Source organism: Sus scrofa, chromosome 7, assembly GCF_054392235.1.
Source record: "Sus scrofa isolate SSC_HxYL_T2T_F1_AM1 chromosome 7, Sscrofa_HxYL_maternal_Yorkshire_Landrace_v2.0, whole genome shotgun sequence".
Lineage (NCBI taxonomy): Eukaryota > Metazoa > Chordata > Mammalia > Artiodactyla > Suidae > Sus > Sus scrofa.
The window spans coordinates 38,946,201-38,971,196 of NC_139389.1; the positions used below are offsets into that span (position 1 = coordinate 38,946,201).

Sequence of the window (24,996 nt, forward strand, 5' to 3'; positions counted from 1 at the left end):
CAGCTCAGATCTGGCATTGCTGTGGCTGTGGTATAGGCAGGCAGCTGTAGTTCTGATTAGACCCCTAGCCTGGGAACCTCCATATGCCGTGGGGGGCGGCCCTAAAAAAAGGCAGTTTTGTATATAAAATGGATAAAATAGATAAAAACAAGGCCCTACTATATAGCACAGGGAAATAAATTCAATATCCTGTGATAAACCCTACTGGAAAAGAGTATACAAAAGATATGTATGTATAACTGAGTCATTTTGCTGTATAGGAGAAATTAACACATCACTGTAAATCAACTATACTTTAATAAAATTCAAAACAAATTATTTCTCTGTGACAATATGCCTGGAAATTGTTATAATGAAATATTGGAAGGAGTTCCCATTGTGGCTCAGTGGTAACAAACCCAACTAGTATCCAAGAGGATGCGGGTTTGATCCCTGGCCTCACTCAGTGGGTTAAGGATCCAGCATTACCACAAGCTGTGATGCAGGTCACAGATGTGGCTCAGATCTGGCATTGCTGTGGCTGTGGCTTAGGCTGGCAGCTGTAGCTCCAATTCCATCCCTAGCCTGGGAACTTCCATATGCTGCAGGTGTGGCCCTAAAAACCAAAAAAAAAAAAAAAAAAAAAAAAGGAAAAAACTTCACAAATGAAAATTTTCAGGACAAATAAAATCATTTTAGAATTGAAAAATAAAGTATTCCCCTTTCCATTTCAACCCAGCTCAGATTTGATCCCTGGCTGGGAACTTCCATATGCTGTGAATGTGGCTGAAAAAGAAAGAAAGGAAAAAAAGGAAAAAGGGCTTAGGAAAAGCTGGTCTAGCAATTTTAAGCAGTTCTGGTATTCTTTACTTGATAGGCCCCTCTATTTTTTAACAATGATCTAGCTTTTATTTTAAAGGCAGAACTGGCAATATCAGTTTGCAATGACAAAAAATCTCATTTTGGCACTGTAAAGGTGATCTTGCTCTTTCTGAAACACTTAACATTGCATATATTTAATTCACTCAACAGAGATGAACAATTTGAAAGCAACAAGAACCTACATTTTTTACTCTCAACCTGCTGATGAATGGCATGCATTTTAATTAATTAATTTATATTAAAGTATAGTTGATTTACAATGCTGTGAAAATTTCTGCTGTACAGCAAGATGACCCAGTCATTCATTCATACATACATACATACATACACACATACATTCCTTTTCTTTCTTTTTTTTTTTTTTGGCTATTTTCTTTGCTCTTCCATTATAGCACTTGCATTAATTCTGTACCTCTCCTCTCGTCTCAGTCATTTAGACTACGTGGAAATCCATTGTCTATTTTTCTTTCTTTTTTTTTTTTTTTGTCTTTTTGCTGTTTCTTTGGGCTGCTCCCATGGCACACGGAGGTTCCCAGGCTAGGGGTCCAATCAGAGCTGTAGCCACCGGCCTACGCCAGAGCCACAGCAACTCGGAATCCGAGCCGAGTCTGCAACCTACACCACAGCTCACGGCAACGCCGGATCATTAACCCACTGAGCAAGGGCAGGGACCGAACCTGCAACCTCATGGTTCCTAGTCGGATTCGTTAACCACTGCGCCATGACGGGAACTCCCATTCCTTTTCTTATATTATCTTCAATCATGATCTATCCCAAGGGACTGGATATAGTCCCCAGTCATTCTTACTCCCCCCCCCGCTTTTTTCAGCCATACCCACAGCATTTGGAAGTTCCTGGGCCAGGGATCTAAGCCGAGCCACAGCTACGACCTATGCCACAGCTACAGTAATGCTGGATTCTTAATCCACTGCACTGGATGGGGATCAAACTGGTGCCTCCAGAGACAAGCCATATCATTAACCTACTGCACCAAAGCAGGAACTCCTGCTTATGCATTCTAAATGTAATAGCTTTCATCTACTAACCCCAAGTTCCTAGTCCATTCCACTCTCTGCCCCCTTCCCTTTGGCAACCATGAGCTGTTCTCTATGTCTGTGAATCTGTTTCTGTTTTGTAGACGGGTTCATTTATGCCATATTTTAGATTCCACATATAAGTGATATCATATGGTATTTGTCTTTCTCTTTCTGACTTACTTCTTTTAGGATGAGAATCTCTAGTTGCATCCATGTTGCTGCAAATGGCATTATTTCATTTTTTATGGCTGAGTAGTATTCCACTGTGTATATGTACCACTTTCCTTAAATCCATTTAGTTGTTGATGGACATTTAGGTTGCTTCCATGTCTTGGCTATTGTGAACAGAGCTACTATGAACATAGGCGTGCATGTATCTTTTTGAATTATAGTTCTGTCCAGATACAAAATGGCATGAATGTAAAAATTTTAGCTGTTCTCAGAGTTCCCGTTGTGGCTCAGCAGTTAACGAATCTGACTAGCATCCATGAGGATGCAGGTTTGTTGGCCTTGCTCAGTGGGTTAAGAATCCAGTGTTGCCGTGAGCTGTTGTGTAGGTCGCAGACACGGCTTGAATCCCATTTACTGTGGCTGTGGTGTGCATAGGCCTGCAGCTACAGCTCCAATTCCACCCCTAGCCTGGGAACCTCCATATGCTGCAGGTGTGGCCCTAAAAAGCGAAAAAAAAAAAAAAAAAATTAAAAAAATTTTTTTAGCTATTCTAATGTATGTAGTGGTTATTGCACTGTTAGATGGCATTAAAGGTAATTTTAAAAATTAAACAAAAAATTAAAAAATGGAGCATGAAATTACTCATTTAGATAACGTATAACAGTATCTTTTAAGCATACATATTAAAAAAAAAAAAAAAAAAAAAAAAGGAGGAGGCTTGAATGATTTCAAGGCTTGGCTCTGCTTGACCAAAAGTGCAGATTTAAACCAGATAACCTCTTAATGTCCTTTTCAACACAGTGATTCTATAACCCTATAAAAATTAATTCCACTTAACATCATAGTCCCTACATAGACAGGCACACCCCCGGTTAAAGATCTTCCCAGCGAGGTCCTCACTCAGTTTCGCACCCAGAACTTTGCTGGTCATACAGCCATAAATAACTAGTTGATCGTCTTTCTTTCAGATCTCATAAATCTCAACGAAAGCACGTCATGGAGGAGCTCTTGGTTGAAAATGATACTCTTCCGCTCTTTAACTGCCTCACTCTCCATTCTAAAAACCCACTTCAAAAGCTCAGTCCTTTTCGGTATTTTTATGGCTTACTTTGAAACCAAAACTATATCTATTCTAGGGTCTGACATGGAGTCCTACCAAATCTCAACTGATAAAACAGGCTACTCAGATGGTGTCCGAGATTGCCCACTAGTCACTCCTCAACCCAAAAAGAGAGTAAAGAGAAACAAAAAATCAAGCCAAATGAAAGGAACAACTGCCTCCTCACCCAAAGGACAGGGCTGTTTAGTCTGTAAGGATCTAAATAAGCAAGAATGGCAGGAAGACAGATGGAAAAGGTATTTCACTTGGCACAGATGTAAATGCATAAGACTTGCTGGCTATGATACAAACATTACATCAGTTTTTTGAAACTATTAATTTCCCATCCTCAATATCATGGCATTTCTTCACCAACATAAGACAATTACTACATAAGCCATTAGGAAAAGCCAGTAGGATGGAGTTCCCTCTCCTTCAGATTCAATGTCTAAGACTGTATATACCATGGTGATTAGGCAACAGGAATAGCCAGCAAGTCTGTCGTTAGAGAAGCAGCAAGGGTGTTACCATTATTGATGGAGGACAGAGAGCAAGAGAGAAATGAGAGATGAGGTGACAGAAGGGCTACAAGTGACAATATCCGATCTGGTTTTTTCAACAGGATCATTCTGCCAGTTGTGTTGAAAATAAACGTAAAGGGATAAGAGTGCAGGGAGGAGCAGAGGAATCTCTGTGAGAGGTGACGGCGGGTTGGACCAAGGTGGTAGCGACAGAGATGGTGAGAAGTGGCTGGGTTCCACTTACCTGTATTTTTAAAGTACAGCCAACAGAACTGGCTGATGAAATAAATACTGGATGTAAGAAAAGAAAAGAAATCAAGGATAACTCCTAGAGCTTTTGGTTTTGTTTTAAATTTTTTGGCTGCTCCCGTGGCACGGCATGTGGGACGTCCTTGGGCCAGAAATGAAACTCTTGCCACAGCAGGGACCCCGAGTCACAGCAGTGACAATACCAGATTCCTAAGCTACTGTGCCACAAGTAAACCCTGCTAACTCCCAGTTTTTTGAGTTAAGCCACTGAAAGGATGGAGCTGACATTTACTAAGATGGAGAAGACTGTAGAGGAGCAGCTGGGAGAAGATAACGGGATCACAGGTTTAGTTTTATATATCTTAAGTTTCAGATGCCCACTGGACATCCAAACAGAAACACCAAGGAAGCAAGTTAGGGTAAACTTTGTTTGGGGAGGAATGGGGTCATCCATCCGCCATCCATCTATCCGTCCATTTACCTACCTACCCACTAACCCAACCACCCACCTGCTGTGTTTAAATCCTTGAAGCTGGATGAGACCACAAGGGGTAGATGAGAGACAGACAAAGAAAGAAAAGACAAAGGACTGAACTTTAGGATAGTCAACCTTTAGGAAGGAATCAGCAGGTAACTCAGACGCAGAAGAAAAACCAGAAAAGTGTGGCGTCCCAGAAGCCCAGTAGAAAAAGTTATTCAAGCTTTTGTTCCCCAACAACATTCTGTTCCCAGTCTTTGGTTCTTCCTGCTGAGGCACCAGACATCATGGACAAACCATCCCTGCTATACTTGGTCTGCATTCGTGTCTCACAGGAACTATGAGATACCATGATTATTCTTGTTTTAGGTTTTGTGAGGCAGCAATAAGTAACTCACACTGTTTCTGAATACACAATCATGTCAGCATCACCAATAAAAGAGTTCATATAAATACGTCCAAATGCAATACGCTTTAGCTCTCAGGGAGATTAGCACACTTGATGCTTCTTCATGGACTACTTCTAGTCATCCTCCTTCAAGGACTAAGCTAGTCATCTGCCAATAGTACAGTGCCCTGATGGTCTCCATATGAACCATCCCTCGCTCCACTAACCCTATCTCCACCAGTCATTCAAATTTACACTAAAACAAACCAAACCAAAACAAAAAACAAATAGCAAGATCAAGTTTCATAGCTAAAAATAAGTTTGTATCAAAAGGAAAAATAAAAACTGTTAACTGAAGCTTTGCCATCTGCCCCAGGGATGGCTTTGCTTTCATTTCCTTGTACCCAAGGAGAAGACAACACAGAACAAAATTTTAGCAATTCTAATTTTAACTTTTCTAAACTCAACTATATCCCCTTAGAATTCCTTGGTAGACTGAGGCTAAACCATAACGTTCTTTTTTTTTTTTTTTTTGGCCTTTTTAGGGCTGCACCCACGGCATATGGAGGTTCCTAGGCTAGGGGTCAAATCAGAGCTGTAGCTGCCCGCCTACACCACAGCCACAGCAACACCAGATCCTTAACCTACTGAACGAGGCCAGGGATCAAACCTGCGTCCTCATGGATGCTAGTCAGATTGGTTTCCACTGAGTCATGAGGGGAATTTTTTTTTTTTTTTTTTTTTAATGGCACCTGCAGCACAGAGAAGTTCTTGTGCCAGGGATGGAATGTGAGCTGCAGCTGCAATGTGAGCCAAAGCTCCAGCAATGCCAGATCCTTTAACCCACTGCGCCAGGCCAAGAATCGAACTTGCACCTCCACAGCGACCTCAGCCGCCACAGGTGGATTCTTAACCCACTGAGCTACAGCAGGAATTCTTTTTTTTTTTAACGGCCACACCTATGGCACATAAAGGTTCCCAGGCTAGGGGTCAAATCAGAGCTGCAGGTACCAACCTACACCACAGCCACAGCAACACAGGATCCACGCCGTGTCTGTGACCTACACCACAGCTCACGGCAACGCAGGATCCTTAACCTGCTGAGCAAGGCCAGGGATCGAACCTGCGTCCTCATGGATGCTAGTCAGATTTGGTAACCACTGCGCCACGACGGGAACTCCTCTTTTTTTTTTTTTTAATTAAAAAAAAAAAAAAATGTTTTAAGGAGTTCCCGTCGTGGCGCAGTGGTTAACGAATCCGACTAGGAACCATGAGGTCGTGGGTTCGATCCCTGCCCTTGCTCAGTGGGTTAATGATCCGGCGTTGCCGTTGCCGTGAGCTGTGGTGTAGGTTGCAGACACGGCTCGGATCCCGTGTTGCTGTGGCTCTGGCGTAGGCCGGTGGCTACAGCTCCGATTCGACCCCTAGCCTGGGAACCTCCATATGCCGCGGGAGCGGCCCAAGAAATAGCAACAATAATAACAACAACAACAACAACAACAACAAAGACAAAAGACAAAAAAAAAAAAAAAAAAAAAAATGTTTTAACCTCCTAGTTGACTCTCCTGTCTGATATTTGAGGATACGGTTGAGAAGTCTACAATCAAGTAGGAAGGCTGACAGGCAAAAATAAAGAATACACCAAAATGTTACTAGTAGAGAATATGATGATTTAAAATTTTGTTCTTTCTATTCTGTTTTTTAAAATGTCCACACTGGGAGTTCCCATTGTGGCTCAGCAGTAATGAACCCTACTAGGATCCATGAGGATGCAGGTTCAATCCCTGGCCTGGCTCAGTGTGTTAAGGATCCAGTGTTGCTGGGAGCTGTGGTGTAGGTCGCAGATGCAGCTCAGATCCTGCGTTGCTGTGGCTGTGGTGTAGGCCAGTGGCTGCAGCTCCAATTCAACCCCTAGCCTGGGAACTTCCATATGCCATGGATGAGGCCCTAAAAAGCAAATAAATAAACACAAAATAAAAATAAATAAAATGTCCACACAGAATAAAAATACTGAGAAAAACATACTTGGAACTTATGTTCCAACTTATGGGATGGTGGAAAAAAACACTTATGTATCAGCCTGAAAGTCACACAAGCATTCATAAAATGTGGTAACTGAGCTGAAAACTCAGAGATGTTCCCAGGGAGCAAATAAAGGAAGGCTTTCTAGCTGGACGGAACCATATGCCCTGTGAGATATGCAGGGTGTCCTAAAGCGGACCGCAGTTGGAATGACTGGTGTGCACTGTCCAAATAATATAGACACTCCTTCATCATCATGAATACAGTTAGTTTTTCCATCCCAAAGGTTCATGGGCAGCTGCAGCACTGATTCAGCCCCTATCCCAGAAACTTCCATATGCTACAGGTGTGGTCCGAAAAAAAAAAAAGGGCATGAACCCTATGCCTGGCTTATAATTTCTTTAGGAAAACAAAAACTTCAAAGAATTGTAGATGAGTGTATCAGTTTTCCATGCAACATAATCAGGCTTCGCTCAGTGGGTTAAGGATCCAGCATTGCTGCGAGCTGCAGCATAGGTCACAGATGGGTGGCTCAGATCTGGCAATGGTGGATCCTTAAACCACTGAGCGAAGCCTCGGATTGAACCTGCGTTCTTCATGGATACTGCTCGTGTTCTTAATACACTAAGCCACAATGGGAACTCCAGGTTTGTAGCACTTTTATAACACCAAGAAGTGCCTTTTTGGAGAAGGGTGACTTTCAACAGTTTGCTAACTTGACATCTCTGTCATTTTACTTTCTGGGCACATGCCATGTATCAATGTCGCCTACCCGCCCTCCTGTTTCGGCATGAATCATAGCGTTTGGTGGAGGTAGAATATAAGTGTGTATGTGTTCATTTTGCTTTGCCTGGACAGCCGGTAGCTGCTCCCGATCAGCATTTGGTGCATAATTGGACCTTGAATCAATAAGTGTAAAAAAAGCTTTGGATCTATTATGCTTTTATACAAAGTTTCTTATTTTAACAATAAAACATTTAAAAAAAAAGGAAAATCACCGTTTTTCAGTTTCTCGTGTAATATCTGATTTGGTAAGGTTCAGCAGTAGATGCTAAAACTATTAGTTGAAAGATTGTTGGGAGATAAGATATTCATATAGTGTGGAAGAAGTGTTCAATGGATTATTTACAAATTTTGCTGCATAAGGAGAAATGGACATTTACAATGGAAAGACTGTCAGTTATTACCTGATTAAACATTTTATTACTAATGACAAAGCAACCTGACATTAAGTGCCTCCTGACATTAAGTATTAGCACATGGCATCACTTATGCAGCAATTTGTTAAAAATGCTTATCATGGAGTTCCTGCTGTGACACAGCGGAAATGAATCCGACTAGTATCAACAAGGACTAGAGTTCGATCTCTGGCCTCACTCAGCAGGTTAAGGATCCTGTGTTGCTATGGCTATGATGCGGCCCTAAAAAGCAAAACAAAAACAAAAACAAAACAAAAAAGGCACCTGTATATTTATTTATTTTTGGTTTACAGGGCCACACCCATGGCATATGGAGGTTCCCAGGCTAGGGGGTAAATCGGAGCTACAGCTGCCGGCCTACACTGCAGCCACAGCAATGCAGGATCTGAGCCACATCTGCAACCTACACCATAGCTCAGGGCAACGGCAGATCTTTACCCCACTTAGCAAGGCCAGGGATGGAACCTGCAACCTCATGGTTCCTAGTCGGATTTGTTTCTGCTGCACCATGACAGGAACTCCAGCACCTGTATATTTAAACTAACATGGTTACTAACATAAATATGTAATAACTTTTTTTTTTTTTTTTTTAGCTTTTTTAGGGCCGCATATGCAGCATACAGAAGTTCCCAGGCTAGGGGCTGAATCAGAGCTGCAGCTGCTGGCCTACACCACAGGCCACAGCAACCCAGGATCTGAGCTGCATCTTCGACCCACACCACAGATCTCGGCAATGTTTGATCCTAAACCCACTGAGTGAGGCCAGGGATTGAACCCACAACCTCATGGATACTAGCCAGGTTCGTTACCACTGAGCCACAGCAGGAATTCTGGTAATAAATAATACTTTGAATATCACTTTTCATAAAGCCAAGAGTATGTATTAAGTATTTTTACCAAAGCCAAAATGACAGTCACTCAAAACTCTCTATCATTTTAGGGCTGATTCCAGAAGGAACTGTGGAGCAACCTCCCCACAGTCATTTGCTACTGCATGACAGTGCCCAGCAGAGAGGCCCTCCTCTGAAAGAAGAGCAGGGCCTGCCCTGCTCTGGGGCCACAGCTGAATTACCCTCTCAGTCATGTGAGCACAGAGCAAAAACTGAGCACGGGGATTATCGCAGCTGCCTCAGGCAACCCTTCACTGGAGGCGGTGTCTATGCCAAAGTCTCCTTTCATCCCTGAACTGTAACTGAGAGGAAAGGCCCTTTCTAAGTTCTCAGCTGCCAGAAACAGGAGATTCAATCCGGATTTACTCAGGGCCTTTGCCAAAGATCCACAGGATTCAATCTGTCCTCAAACACAGAGCGGCCTCACACCAGCTTCCATCTAAACACATGGTGTCTTTTCTCCATTCACTTTATATATTCAAAACGATTTTTCCTGAAGAAAAGCTCTTAACGTCTTTTGTTTATATTTTTGTTGTATGTGCTTTTCTTTTTTTTTTTTTTTTTTTTGTCTTTTTGCCATTTCTTGGGCCGCTTCCGCGGCATATGGAGGTTCCCAGGCTAGGGGTCTAATCTGAGCTGTAGCTGCCAACCTGCGCCAGAGCCACAGCAACGCAGGATCCGAGCCGTGTCTGCAACCTACACCACAGCTCACGGCAACGCCAGATCGTTAACCCACTGAGCAAGGGCAGGGATCGAACCCGCAACCTCCTAGTTGGATTCGTTACCCACTGCGCCACGATGGGAACTCCTGTATGTGCTTTTCTAAGCGGGCAGAATAAATACATTTCCACACAAACATGTTATGTTCATGTTAGGTGAACAAAAGGCTTTCCTGAAATGTTTTATCACTCAGCCACGTTTCCTATTAAATTCTTAAAGAAAAATAAATTACCAGAATACGATAATTATATGTAATACATTAAGAGACATGAATCTTACATTTTATAATGCTGTGACCAAAGAAACAAATATATCTATCTTCTTACCAAGTAAAAATAAAGGCTTGTTAGTACCTATAAAAACACAATTTATTCTAGGGAAAGTGGCATCCATCATACTGCTGTACTTCATAGTTTGCCCCTGAAGATTCTGAATGTAGTTGGCAAATAATAAGTATTCGTGTTTACTTTCTTCCCAATTTTTTACTTGGAAAAATTTCAAACATACAGAAAAATCCTTTGCCTATTTTTGTACCGATTTTAAAGATAAATCTATATAGTTGCATGTAGCTGTACATTATTATTGATAATTCATATTCATGTGATTTTTAAATTCCTCAAAAAGTAAATAATGGAAATTCAGAAAATGTTATCTAATTAAAGTCTGCTTTTCGACAAAAATGGGGTTGGGGAGTTTCCATCATGGCGCAGTGGTTAACGAATCCGACTAGGAACCATGAGGTTGCGGGTTCGGTCCCTGCCCTTGCTCAGTGGGTTAATGATCCAGCGTTGCCATGAGCTGTGATGTAGGTTGCAGATGTGGCTCGGATCCAGCGTTGCTGTGGCTCTGGCCTAGGCTGGTGGCTACAGCTCCAATTAGACCCCTAGCCTGGGAACCTCCATATGCTGCGGGAGTGGCCCAAGAAATAGCAAAAAAAAAGACAAAAAAAAAAAAAAAATGGAGTTGGTTTATGGTCTCTGCTGATTTCTAGTAACTGACATCTGGATATATTTCCTCATAGTAATAACACTTCCAGTAAACAATGCAAATATTTACTTGCCTTCGTTTATCATTTAGGAGACTAAAAACTGCTACTGCTGTTTAATCTATTATGAAATACTATTATTAACTTTTTTTTTCAAATGGCCACATCTGCAGCCTATGGAAGCTCCTGTGCTAGGTAGGGACTGAATCTGAGCTATAGTTGGGACCCACACCGTAGGAGCAATGCTGGATCCTTTAACCCACGGCACCAGGCCAGGGATTGAACCCACACTGCAGTCTGATTCTTTTTTTTTTTGGCTTTATAGGGCGGCACCCACAAGATATGGAGGTTCCCAGGCTAGGGGTCTAATCAGAGCTACAGCTGCCAGCCTACAACACAGCCACAGCAACTAAGGATCTGAGCCGCGTCTGCGACCTACACCACAGCTCACGGCAATGGTGGATCCTTAACCCACTGAGCAAGGCCAGGGATCAAACCCGCAACCTCATGGTTCCTAGTCAGATTTGTTTCCGCTGTGCCATGATGGGAACTCCTGTAGTCTGATTCTTAACCCACTGTGCCTCAGTGGGAACTCCTTTATTAACATTTTAAAAGCAATCTTAAGGAGTTTCCTGGTATTTTAGAAGGTTAAAGATTTGGCATTGTCACTGCTCTGGTGTGGGTTGGATCCCTGGCCCGGGAACTTCCTCATGCTATGGGCGTGACTAAGGAGAAAAATTTATTTTAATTAGTAGCCTATATGTAATGTATTAAGAGACATGATTCTTACATTTTATGATGTAAATATCAGGAGAACTCATGTAAGAATCCACTTCACGCTTCTCTTAAAACATTATAGACATAATGGGTCTAAACTGCCACATGAAAACTACCGGCTGGAGAGTTCCCACTGTGGTGCAGGGTTAAGGATCCAGTGTTGCCACTGCTGAGGCACAGGTTGCAGCTGTGGCATGGATTTGATCCTGCAACTTGAGAACGTCCATATGCCACATGTGGCAAAAAAGAAAGAAAGAAAAAACTGAAACCACTGGCTGGGCCTGAGCAGGGCAGCCACTGGACTAGGGACTAGGGCAGTCTCTTTCCCCTTTGTAGAGGCACACCACCATCAACTGCCTGTCTGCATCCCTACAAAATTATGAGCGGGAGGCCCCTGATCTGTGTTACTTCCCCCTGTTTTATTTATCATGTTGAAATGACTGAAAATATTCTTAATATATGTATTTTATGGTTAAAGTTCTGGATTTTTTTTTTAATTTATTTTTTTTGCTTTTTAGGGCCATACCCACAGCATACAGAAGTTCCCAGGCTAGGGGTCAAATCAGACTGTAGCCGCCAGCCTATGCCACAGCCACAGCAACACCACATCTGAGCCTTGTCTGCGACCTATACCACAGCTCACGGCAATGCCAGATCCTTAACCCACTGGGCAGGGCCAGGGATCGATCCTGTAGCCTCATGGATAATAGTCAATTTCATTATCACTGAGACATGATGGCAACTCTGAAGATATAAACTTTTAAAATAAAGTTCACTATGGCATTTTCCATATTCTTACCTGAAAATACAAATGAAATCAAGAAGGATTACAACAAATTCTTGATAGTAAGGCTACAGATCATCAGGAAGCAGCTCTGTGCTCTTGAGGCAACCATGATCCTTGATACTATATCAAGGCATCTACACATTCAAAAAACTTTCTTCAATGAAAAACACTGTGAATGTTTACTTTATGTAAAACAGTACATCAAAAGCTTGAGAAAAGATACAAACTATTGCCTTTGGAATGGATTAGCAATGAGATCCTGCTGTGTAGCACTGGGAACTGTCTAGTCACTTAGGATGGAACATGATGATGTGCAAGAATAGAATGTGTACATGTATGTGTAACTGGGTCACCATGCTGTACAGTAGAAAAAAAAATTGTATTGGGAAAATAACTATTAAATAGTAAAAAAAAAAAAAAAGCTTGAGGGACTGAGGGAACCACCTTATACCAGCCAGAATGGCCATCATCAAAAAATCTACAAACACTAAGTTCTGGAGAGGGTGTGGAGAAAAGGGAACCCTAATACACTGTTGGTGGGAATGTAAATTGGTGCAACCACTGTGGGAAACAGTGTGGAGATTCCTCAGAAAACTAAAAATAGAATTACCATATGATCCAGCAATCCCACTCCTGGGCATCTACCCAGAGAAAACCATGACTCGAAAAGACACGTTGTACTCTGATGTTCATTGCAGCACTATATACAATAGCCAACACATGGAAACAACCAAAATGCCCATCGACAGAGGAGTGGATAAAGATGTGGTACATATACACAATGGAATATTGCTCAGCCATTAAAAGGAAAGAAATGATAGCATTTGCAGCTGTTATTGGATGGACTTAGAAATTACCATGCTAAATGAAGTCAGTCAGAAATAAAACACCAACATCAAATGCTATCACCTCCACGTGGAATCTAAAAAAAGGACACAATGAACTTCTTTGCAGAACCCGTACTCACAGACTTTGAAAAACTTACGGTTTCCAAATGAGACCGGTTGTGGAGGGAGGGGGGGGATGCACTGAGGGTTCGGGACAGAAATGCTATAAAACTTGGTTGTGATGATCATTGTACAACTATAAATGTAATAAAATTGAGTAATTAAAAAAAAAAGCTTGAGGGAGAGCAGCAAGGTACAGGAAAATCTGAAGAGACATCACTGAGCTGAAAAAATTTCCAAGGTGGTGAGTTTATAGGCAGCAACAGGTGATGAGACAGAAGAGCAGCAGAAAAGTATGATCATTAGGACCCAAGTCAGGAAATCTGAGAACATGATACTTTTTTTTTAAGCTAGGCCTATGTCACAGGTTAATTACCAAGGTTCTACAAATACTCTATAGTTTATATGCTAGAAATGGATATGGATCTGGGCCTTGCCCAGACAGGAGGCAACAGAGAAAAGGAACTGGCATGTGGCCACATTCTCCATTATCGTCACTGGCTACATTTCTCTAAAGCCAGAAGGAGCCTGTCTTGGTCATCCTTGAAGAGAATGCTGACGAAGGTACACACATAATTTTCTCCTGTTTCTGTTCTCATAAGTTCTGTATCTCTGTGATAACTCTTTTGATTTAGCTGAGGTGAGAATGGGTGAAAGAAATGAAAATGTTACAGCTGAAGAGAAGACAGAACAGGTTCAGGTCCAATCCAACTTCTCTCTTTCCTGTCAGCCAACAGTCTTACCTTTCCCATTGATTTAACAAGAAACAGCTCTGAAAATCGCATCAAGAGGGGCTTTTCTTTTTTACCTCAGGGAGAGCATGACACGGCTGGCTCATACAAGCCTTTGCCGTCCTCAGCTAGAGAGGTCCTGTTACCAAGGCCTATGGCCCGCCCTGGGAGACCACCCTGTCCCTCTCCCCCTTGGAGGGGTCACTATCACAGGACCTTAACTATAAGCAGCTAAAAAATGGAGGGCAGTTTCCACAAGGGAGTATTTCAGCCCTTTAAATGTGACCGCTAATGTCAAGTGCTACAGACTTACCTCTTTCTGAAATTCAGCCAATACGGTAATTTTTTTTTTTTTTTTTTTTTTGTCTTTTTGCCTTTTCTAGGGCCACTCCCATGGCATATGGAGGTTCCCAGGCTAGGGGTCCAGTCAGAGTTGTAACCGCCAGCCTGCGCCACAGCCACAGAAACGCAGGATCTGAGCAGTGTCTGCGACCTACACCACAGCTCATGGCAATGCCAGATCCTTAACCCACTGAGCGAGGCCAGGGATCAAACCCACAACCTTATGGTTCCTAGTCGGATTTGTTCACCACTGAGCCACAACGGGAACTCCCAATACGCTAAAATTTTTTAACTGAGTTCAACAAAACTTCAAAAAAGGTTGAGTTTTATGGTACCCAGGACTGACAATGCCATGATAAACTACTTAACAATCTCATCCCATTCATCTTTATATAGAAAGTTTTCTAGTAACAAAATAAATACATGCTCAATGAAGAAAACCTGATAACCTAAGAGATAACCCAAAGAAAACTGTGAACATTTGGTGATCCATATGCCGTGGGTGTGGCCCTAAAAAAAAAAAAAAAATTTGGTGGACATTCTTTCAAGGCCTGAGGAGTGCAGGTGCTAAGACTACATGTTCTGGAGTCAAGTCTCCCCTGGAGCACTTGAGCACACTGAGCTGGGCACAATGCGTTTGGACAAATTACTCGATCTCATTGGTGCTCAGTTTTTTCTCACCTGTAAAATGTAGATAGTAACAGTTCCTATTTCACATCATCAGGCGAGGAAATGAGGCAACCTATGCGAAACGCTTAAACGGAGCTTGGCACATAGTAAGTGTGCAAGTAGTGTTATTTGTTCTTTCTGCACAAACAGACGCATATATTTCTTCCCCACTAAACAGTTCTATACCGTAAACACTGTTACATAACCTGTTCTGATCTGATCACTTAGGAATGTATTGTATTTTTCTGTGTTAGTAAATATCTTTTTACTACACACACAAGACCTGCAGTAAAACTGCTGAAGGCGGTACTTAAGCACAGGTTGCCCTGCTTTCACAGCACACGAACTCGCCACTCTGAGTGCAGTTAGAGGAAGAAGAAACCAGCAACCCATGCAAGTTAAGGCAGACATCTTCAAAATGGCTAGAAGCTCTGGCCACAGGTCATAAGTGGGTAAAAGTAATTAAGGCCTTTCTTGGGAAGGCTGAAGGTGAGTCAACAGAAGATTAGTGATGCACAGGGAGGTAAAACATAGAACAGAAAGTAAGAAGCAGACACCCAGAGGCTGAGAAGAGGTTAGAAAGGCAGCTCCGGAGTTCCCGTTGTGGCTCAGCAGGTTAAGAACCTGACTCATGAGGTTGTAGGTTCCATCCCTGGCCTCGCTCAGGGGGTTTAAGGATCCAGCATTGCTGCAAGCTGCAGCACAGGTCGCAGATGCAGCTTGGATCCCTCGTTGCTGTAGTGTAGCTCAGCAGCTGCAGCTCCAATTCAACCCCTAGCCTGGGAACGTCCATATGCAGGGGTTTCCCTGAAAAGAAAAGAAAAGAAAAGAAAGAAGGAAAGAAAAAAAGGCAGGCAGGCAGCTCCTCCACAGCAGACGAGAGAGGCTGGGCTGCTGGTATGGTGACCAGGCTCCTGAGCTACACTGTGCTCCCAAGGTCCATCCACCCACTGCGAGTGAGGCCTGCCTGGGCACTGTGACCAAAGTTTTCCATTCTACAGCCTAACCGGGCAGCTGCTGTAATACTGTCATGTCCTTCTCCCTCAATTAACTGAGGGCCCTAGAGACGTTTATCTACTCCCGACAACCCAAAAGGACCTACCTCAACTGCCTTTATGTGGCTGCTCTAGTGGTTACGCCAGAAACTGTAGCACTTACTCTGTCAAGCACTTGTTATGTGTTAAGCACTGGGAATTCAACAGTGAGTAAAAAGAATGGTACCCAGCTATGCAGAGTGTAAAGCCTAGTACAGAAGACAACTAGACAAGCAGTATCAATAAAACATGATAAAAGTCTGCTACAAGTACAGACTGCAAAGGAAACACACAGGAAGAACAAGTCTGTAAAGAGGAAGCCACAAAAATAAAAGACTTCATGGAGGAAAAGACCTGAAGGCTGAAACACAGTCAGCCAGGTGTGCCAGACTCAGTACCACTGCCACCCACGTGGACGCCCTGATGGCCAGTCAGCCTTGTGAGGGTACAGTCTTATTCGAGCTACGTGAACTGGATCAGCGTTCCCCATCAAGCCACTTGTGAGTCCTGGCCTCATTTAACAGGAGGGGTGAAGGAGACCAGACATATTTTATGATTTGGTAATGTTTAAAATAATTACTAGCGGAGTTCCCATCGTGGCGCAGTGGTTAACAAATCCGACTAGGAACCATGAGGTTGCGGGTTCGGTCCCTGCCCTTGCTCAGTGGGTTAACGATCCGGCGTTGCTGTGAGCTGTGGTGCAGGTTGCAGACGCGGCTCGGATCCCACGTTGCTGTGGCTCTGGCGTAGGCCAGTGGCTACAGCTCCGATTGGACTCCTAGCCTGGGAACCTCCATATGCCATGGGAGCGGCCCAAAGAAATAGCAAAAAGACAAAAAAAAAAAAAAAAAAAAAAATTATTAGCTAGTAACCTCAATTTTGAAAGTATAATTGAATAACTTATTTCTGACTTGTGATGATAAGTTGAAAATCTTAAGTTTATACACACTATGGAAATATTTAAAGACTCTAAGACTTGCCTTATTTGTAAGTTTAATATATGACATTCACAGTACTTTTATGTCGAAGAGCTTCATAAGATCTTCATTTTTTTAAAGTCAGATAATTGAAGTTCCTTAAAAAGCAATCAAATAAATTAAATTTATAATGCAATCTGAAACACCTGAAGTCTTCAACAAATTGGTCTAGGCCCCTTAAAAGTGACTAGTAAAATCTCTGATGCTTATAACAGTCAGATATGTAAGCATTAGAAAAAAATTAGTTTTTGACTGTGCTTTTAAAAAGTCATAACTTTTTTTTTTTTTTTTTTTGCTTTTTAGGGCCACCCCGCGGCATATGGAAATTCCCAGGCTACGGGTCGAATTAGAGCCACAGCTGCCAGCCTACGCCATAGCCACAGCAATGCAGGATCCCCGACCCACTCAGCGAGGCCAGGGATGGAACCCGAATCCTCACGGATAATAGTCAGATTCATTTTCGCTGTGCCACAACGGAAACTCCAAAAAGTATAACATTTTGAAAACTAAATAAACCCCTAAATAGTGGCTTTCACTTACAAAAGCTACCCTACAAGTGCAATAATAACATCTATCTTCATCCTCTCTGATTCCAAGTCTTCTTCTCTGTTGACAGACATGGAACTAGGAAAAAAACAAACACACACCCCTTCCATTTCTTTTTGATGTAAGTCACGGAAATGCCTCTCTTTGTAATGACACACTTCTCTAATTTTTATTGTTTGTACAAACATTGAATTTATTTGGTAGCTTATTCTTTAGCCTCTCAATAATGCTGGAATAAAATACAGTATATGGTATGACTCTCTTTTGAAAGGAGGGGAAAAAATTTGCTCAAAGTCAGGCAGGATTCTTCAGAGCTGAGAATGGCAGGCAGGGTTTAATTTCAAGCTCACTGTCCCTTTCAAGTCAGGAGGTCGGTAAGATACTGAACACGTGAAAAGTATGCTTTAATTACCCTGCTGCATTGCTCACCCTCTCACATCCCAGCACTTTATTCCAACTCCACTCTAGTCTCACTTTTATCTCCTGAAGGGTGGTATGTAAGTTCCTGGAAACAAAAGGGTAACCCCATATCCTTTCCCATAGCTCCTTTTGCAATCATCTAGTTTTCTACATCTTAGCTGCACTTGTATAACCCAGGGACAATTCAACCATCACACTCAGAAACAAAACCGCAATGGTAACAACTGACATAAGCCCTCCTGAGACAAACTGCAAACCCAAAAGTGCTCTATGGAGGTAAAGCTGGCAGATTTCCCCACAAATTTAAAACCAACCAGTAAGTTCTGCCCAAGGTCTCTGAATTATTTCCTTCCTCTCTATTCTAAAACCATCAGCCTGTTTCAGGTCTTCCAATAATCTATCTGAATCCAAAGGGCCTCAGTAACTCGACCAAACATCACTGCTGCCTTAGGTGCCTTAGAGCCCACAGGAGTCAACTGGATTTATATCAAAATTATGCAGCTTAGGTCCACCAACTGGCCCTGCCACACTTATGTGAACGGCCAACCTTTTGAGATCCTCCGGAAAAAAACACTGATAATTTCCAATTAGGGTATTTCTTCAGGACTTTTATGTCTCATCCTTTGTTCCATCTGTCACAGAGTGTACATTAATTACTTTCTATTCACTTCACTGTATACTGGGCACAAGAAGGGAGAATTTAAAATAGGAAACATAGGAGTTCCCATTGTGGTGCAGGAAAAATGAATCTGACTAGTATCCATGAAGATGAGGGTTCAATCCCTGACCTCACTCAGATCTGGTGCTGCCATGAACTGTGGTGTAGGTCGCAGATGAAGCTTGGATCCTTGGGGTGTAGGCTGGCAGCTGTAGCTCCAATTTGACCCCTAGCCTGAGAACTTTTATATGCTGCAGGTTTGTTTCTAAAAAGCCAAAGGAAAAAAAAAAAAAAAAAAAAAAAAAAGAAACACTATCTTCATCCTCTGAGGTTACAATCTAATTAAACATACCAGATATATGATAAAATGAGAGTGATACAAGCCAACATGAGTCTGCAGGAGTTCAGGACAAGAAAAGAATTCCTTGGGTGTTCCCAAGTAAAATTAGTGTAAGAAGACTTCAGCAAGGCCTTAACCCAAAAGAAATGCAAAATTTAGAGTATTTCTAGGCTCTGTTTTATGTGCCATTAGAATCAGCCTTAAGTCCTTCTGGAACAAGGAAATGAATCTAAAAAGCACGTGTGGCCAGGGCAAATTTGCATGGGTGGTGAAACGTACACACTGAGTTAGGACTCCTTAGCAAGGTAGCAGAGCAGACAGAGCACCATGTTGACACAAGAGGCTATGGAGAAACATTACTTCCTTCCCCCTGATGTGAATTGTAATCGATTTCTCAGTTTCCCCAACAAAACTGTAAGCTCCTAAAGTAAGGGAACCAAGACTTGACTTTTTCTGTTTACTTTCGAGTATCTAGGAGGCTACACTGGGCACGGCCCAAGAACTCAGTACGTGTATGTCGAACATCATGTGACTACATACAAAAGATACTATTTTCTCTCAGGCTGCACCATTAACCGCTGCTGGCTACAAGAAGTGTTGCTTTAGCCACTGCTCTACTGCCAGGACCCAGAAAGCAAAGGAGAACAGCGCTGCCTCCTCCTCATCCAAAGGTTAATGAGAATAAGCCACTCACACCAATAATGCCTATTCCTCTTACTTCTGAGGGCTGAGGAACTATCTGATTCTCGATCTTCTGCCAGAGGTAACAGAGGCGGTATTGGAAGAGATCAATGGGTGACTACAAAGGACTGTCTGGCACAATCACACAGTCACTGCCACGAGCCCTCCCCCCGCAGAAAGGGCGGGACAAACCTTACCTCGTCACAACCTGCTCACCCCTTTAAGCAAGGAGGCATGTGGTAGCTGTAAAGTGCCTTCTTTCTATGAGCATGAGTCTGTTCATCATTCAGTGAGTGGTGATGAAGAACTACACAGACACGACAGGTTCGAGATGACAAGGGACAGTCAGCACATACCTCCTCACAGACTTCACGGACTGCCGCCACACCTGGCTCCTCCTCGGGCTCCATGCCTCCTCCAGGGACAATCCATCGGTCTGGATGGCGACTACTGCTCACAAGTAGCACCTGAAAGTCACAGAAGTCATGTAGGCAGTTTAAAACTCAAAGACACATTCATACAAATTCAGAGTTTAAATACCACAAAAACAGAAGTGCCTAAGGCCCATTCACTTCCTGAAAGGTAGCTTCATTTCTTTTGAAAAAGCAGTCTGCCTGGTAAAAGCAGAAGGGCATCTGCACCAGTGGCCACTACATGTACCCCCTAGACACTCAGTCACTTGTCTTATCTATCCCTCTTCTTTGTCCCTTTCTCTAAAGCCCTTTGAACACACAGCTGAAAGACACTCACAAAAACAAAGGACAAAGATTGTCAATGATGAGCCTGTGAGCACTGTGAAGAGCTGGCCTTGGCCCTAGTTGGCACCACAGTCCCAACTTTCCCTCCAAGGTTCTCACTTCTGTGTGTCCCAGTTCCTGCTCATCAGATGGCTAAAGGCCAACACTACACATCATCCTAAGCTCTGAGCCTGTGCTGAGAACCTACCTCTCTCACTGAAATGAGAAAGAGAAAAATTTCCCTTTGTCGTGCTTTCAGCTGAGATAAAAGTAGAATTCTTGGAGTTCCCTTTGTGGCTCAGCAGTAACGAACCTGACTAGTATCCGTGAGGATGTGGGTTCAATCCCTGGCCTTGCTCAGGGGGTTAAGGATCCAGTGTTGCCATAAGCTGTAGGCAGGTCGCAGAGGCGGCTCAGGTCCTGAGTTGCTGTGGCTGTGGTGTAGGCCAGAAGCTGCAACTCTGAGATGACCCCTAGCCTGGGAACTTCCACGTGCCACAGGTTCGGTCCTAAAAAGAAAAAAAAAAAAAACAGAATGGATAAGCAATGAGGTCCTACTGTACAGCACAGGGAACTTCACAAAGTCACTTGTGATAGAACATGATGGTAGATGGAAGATAATATGAGAAAAAAGATGTGTGTGTGTGTGTGTGTGTGTGTGTGTGTGTAAAACTGGGTCACTGCTGTATAGCAGAAACTGACAGAACACTGTAAGTTAAGTATAACAAAAAATTGATAAAAATAAAAAAGTCCTCTAAAAACTACAAAGGCACAAAGTCATATCCATCCAATCTGCAAGGAATCTCCAAGAAGGAAAAGTAGAAAAATGGATTAATCCGGAGTTCCCGTCGTGGCGCAGTGGTTAACGAATCTGACTAGGAACCATGAGGTTGCAGGTTCGATCCCTGCCCTTGCTCAGTGGGTTAAGGATCCGGCGTTGCCGTGAGCTGTGGTGTAGGTTGCAGACGCGGCTCGGATCCTGCGTGAGCTGTGGTGTAGGTTGCAGACGCGGCTCGGATCCTGCGTTGCTGTGGCTCTGGCGTAGGCTGGCAGCTACAGCTCCGATTAGACCCCTAGCCTGGGAACCTCCATACGCCGCGGGAGTGGCCCAAGAAATGGCAAAAAGACAAAAAGACAAAAAAAAAAAAAAAAAAAAAAAAAAGGATTAATCCTTCACTGATTTGTTACATAAATAACATGCAGTCTCTCTTCCTAGAGTTCTGCCACTTCCTGGCAAAGTGTTTACTAGCGATTCTAAACCTCAGCATTTGCTTCAAAGGCTGACTAGGGCCATCCAATTAGGTTATAGACCGAATGAAAGACCTTTACAGGGACATTTCAAAGCTAAAGCAAAGGAAACTTGTACCACAGAGTATAATTTAATTTGTAAATATCAATCAATGTGAAATATTAACTAGTAAATCTGGCCAGTGTTATTGCTTTGTATATTCAAAGCATGACTATATGAGGTAAGACTACATATAACAGAGGCTGGAGAAAGCAAGCCACATTACTTTGTAGTCATACTTCAAAGCAAACACTATTACCAGCAAATAGTTTTTCTCCTCAGTAAGTTTCCTTGACAACACATTGAAAATTTACTGCAAAAAACAAAACAAAATATTCTTTAGCCAGAGGCTTTACTCCTTTCTACCTTATAAAATAGTTAAGTAGTATTCTGATGAGCAAATTCTTATTCTTAAGCTTGATTAAAAAAAAAAATTTTTTTTTTTAATATTTTTTCTCTATGGCTGGACCTCAGCATATGGAAATTCCTGGGCCAGAGGTTGAATCAGAGCTGCAGTGGCCAGCCCACAGCACAGCCACAGCAACACAGGATCCAAGCCACATCTGTGACCTATGCTGTGGCCTGCAGCAATGCCATATCCTTAATAAGACGAGAGGCAGAGATTAAATCCTCTGCAATTTTAGGGAGATCAAGGTTGGGGGCTGGCTCTTCTCATCAGGAGAGGTAATATCCATGCAGAGATGGATAAACGAATCCACAGAACACACCCACTCATGTATGAACACCTAGATTCAAGAGACTGGTGATCCTCCTGGAACAGCTTGATATCTTCACTACACAGAGCAAAATCACTACACTGATTAGAGACAAGTGTGCAGTGAAAGAATAAAGAAATGTGTGGGAATGAAAAACCTAATGTGGGAGGATTTACATAAAGGGTTTCAGCTGAAACAGTAATGTTTTATTTCTTAAGTTTTTAAGAACTGCTTTAAAATTGCTTAACACAGGGAGTTCCCATCATGGCACAGCGGAAACAAATCCGACTAGTATCCATGAGGATAAAGGTTCGATCCCTGGTCTTGCTCAGTGGGTCAGATGATCTGACATTGCTGTGAGATGTGCTGTAAGTTGCAGATGCGACTCGGAACCTGCATTGCTGTGACTGTGGTGTAGACTGGCAGCTGCAGCTCCAATTTGACCCCTAGCCTGGGAACTTCCGTATGCTGCAGGTGTGGCCCTTAAAAAAAAAAAAAACAAGGAGTTCCCATCGTGGCTCAGTGGTTAACGAATCTGACTAGGCACCATGAGGTTGCGGGTTGGATCCCTGGCCTTGCTCAGTGGGTTAAGGATCCGGCGTTGCCGTGAGCTGTGGTGTAGGTCGCAGATGCGGCTTGGATCCCATGTTGCTGTGGCTGTGGCGTAGGCTGGCGGCTACAGCTCCGATTCGACCCCTAGCCTGGGAACCTCCATATGCTGCGGGAGCGGCCCTAGAAAAGGCAAAAAGACAAAAAAAATAATAATAATAAAAAATAAAAACCAGTGGATAAGATCAATAAGAAGGCAAATGATTATATTTCAGTGATTGTGCTACAGACCATAATGCTCCCCAGATATTTCATGTTCTCCCCTAAAGTATCCAACTTCCCCTTGCTCTCAGTGGGACCATTTGACCACTTTTGGGTAATAAAATATGAGAAGGGACATGCGTCACTTTTGGGCTGAGACAGAAAGAAGCCCATCCCATCTCTTCCTCTGTCCCAGTGCCAAAGGATGCAGTGAGTTCCAGGTGGTGTAGCTACAAGCCTGAGCCCCCAAATGCAAGAGAGTTCCTGTGTGGAGCAGAGCCTCTGAAATCTCATGATATACAGGCATCAACACAAGTAATAAAACTCTGTTGTGTTAAAACAATGAGATTTCAAGGTAAATTTGTTATGTTAACATAACCTCGTCTATCCTGATTAACAGTGTGAAAGGTCTAAGAATGCTTCTGCTGACTGCCTTACACCCAATCCTTAAGCATAGTGTCTAAACCATACAACTGGACAACAAATGTTTTTGAGCAAATGAAAGAATGGACCAGTGACTGAGGGAAGAAACAATCGCTTTAAAAAAAAGATGCAGAGAGCATATAGACAGGGTTATTTAGGGAGGCTGAACAAAAAGGCAGAGGTCCAATTATAAAGAATTTGGGGCGTTCCCGTCATGGCGCAGTGGTTAACGAATCCAACATGAGATTGTGGGTTTACTCCCTGGCCTCGCTCAGTGGGTTAAGGATCCACTGTTGCCGTGAGCTGTGGTGTAGGTCGCAGACACGGCTCAGATCCCGAGTGGCTGTGGCTGTGGTGTAGGCCGGCGGCTATGGCTCCGATTCGACCACTAGCCTGGGAACCTCCATATGCGGCGGGAGCGGCCCATGAAAAGGCAAAAAGACAAAAATAAATAAATAAATAAATAAAAGAATTTGGATCAAAACCTGAAGGCAATGGGTAACTCACTAAAGTTGTTAAAGAAATGACAGAACCCAACTTGAGTTTTAGAAAGGTCACTCTGAGAGTTCCTGCTGTGGCGCGCAAGAAACAAATCCTACTGGTATCCACGAGGATGCGGCTTCAATTCCTCGCCTTGCTCAGAGAGTTAAGGACCACAGCGTTGCCATGAGCTGTGGTGTAGGTCTCAGGTGCGGCTCGGATCCCGAGTTGCTGTGGCTGTGGTGTAGGCCGGCCTGGGAACTTACATAAGCTGCAGGTTCGGCCCTAAAAAGACAAAAAAAAAAAAAAGAAAAAAAAAGAGTTATGGCAACTGAAGGCAACTGAAGGCAACAGCTCCTCAGTTTCTGAGGAGGAAAATGGCAATCTATCTGGTCTCTCTGAAGTCTGAATCTGGAGGCTAAATGAGCGAAGGGAGATGGGACAGAGTTCAATTAGAGAAGATAAGGGAGTTGGACATAATCAGCCTCCCTGGGGATGGGGAGCAGCAAGTGGATTCAAGTCACATTTAGGAAACATTTACATGAAAGGGATAACTGAGGTCATTAGGTGGACAGAGATACCCATTTCTCAATAGAGAGAAATACAAGAGAGAAGCAAGTGGGAAAGGAAAAAAGTTTCAGATACTACAGGCAAAGTTAAGCTTCCTACACTCTCTGTATATTATGGGACCTTCAAAACCTCAATTTAAACATGTATTTGAAAGCACTCATCCAAGAAACAATATTGCCTCTGTACAGTACAACTGGCGATGCTAAGGAGGAGGTAACATTTCACTTTAAAACCTTGTGTACAGCTTGAATATTTTACAACAAGTATTTCAGATTTTTATAATTGGACAAGAAGAATGCCAAGCATTATTCCCTAGGAAATTTCTGAAAGCCAAATGAAATGAATGAAATATTTAGAATGTTCAAGTTTCTTGAGGCCATTAAAACAAATAAAGCCACAGGAACAGCATTCCTGACATCCCTAAACTACATTATTTTCCCACA

At 42.8% G+C, this 24,996-nt stretch overlaps 1 protein-coding gene and 1 long non-coding RNA gene across 8 annotated transcripts in view; one reads left to right on the forward strand and one right to left on the reverse strand.

Annotated features, from left to right (window-relative positions):
• Positions 1–24,996, reverse strand: part of NUDT3 (nudix hydrolase 3) — a 79,461-nt gene that overhangs the window by 36,900 nt on the left and 17,565 nt on the right. For 4 of the 7 annotated variants that reach the window (XR_014809087.1, XM_084966673.1, NM_001308410.3 and 1 more), the window contains 1 exon segment: positions 19,886–19,996. Coding sequence is in view for 5 of the 7 variants with exons in the window: in NM_001308410.3 (NP_001295339.1) it covers positions 19,886–19,996 (111 nt within the window). In the remaining 2 variants the exon portion in view is untranslated. 7 annotated transcript variants of the gene reach the window in all.
• Positions 1–24,996, forward strand: part of LOC146401507 (uncharacterized) — a 71,435-nt gene that overhangs the window by 11,752 nt on the left and 34,687 nt on the right. Inside the window, exon 2 of the long non-coding RNA XR_014810069.1 lies at positions 16,733–16,978. This is a non-coding gene — a long non-coding RNA (uncharacterized LOC146401507). The remainder of the gene's footprint in view (positions 1–16,732; positions 16,979–24,996) is intronic.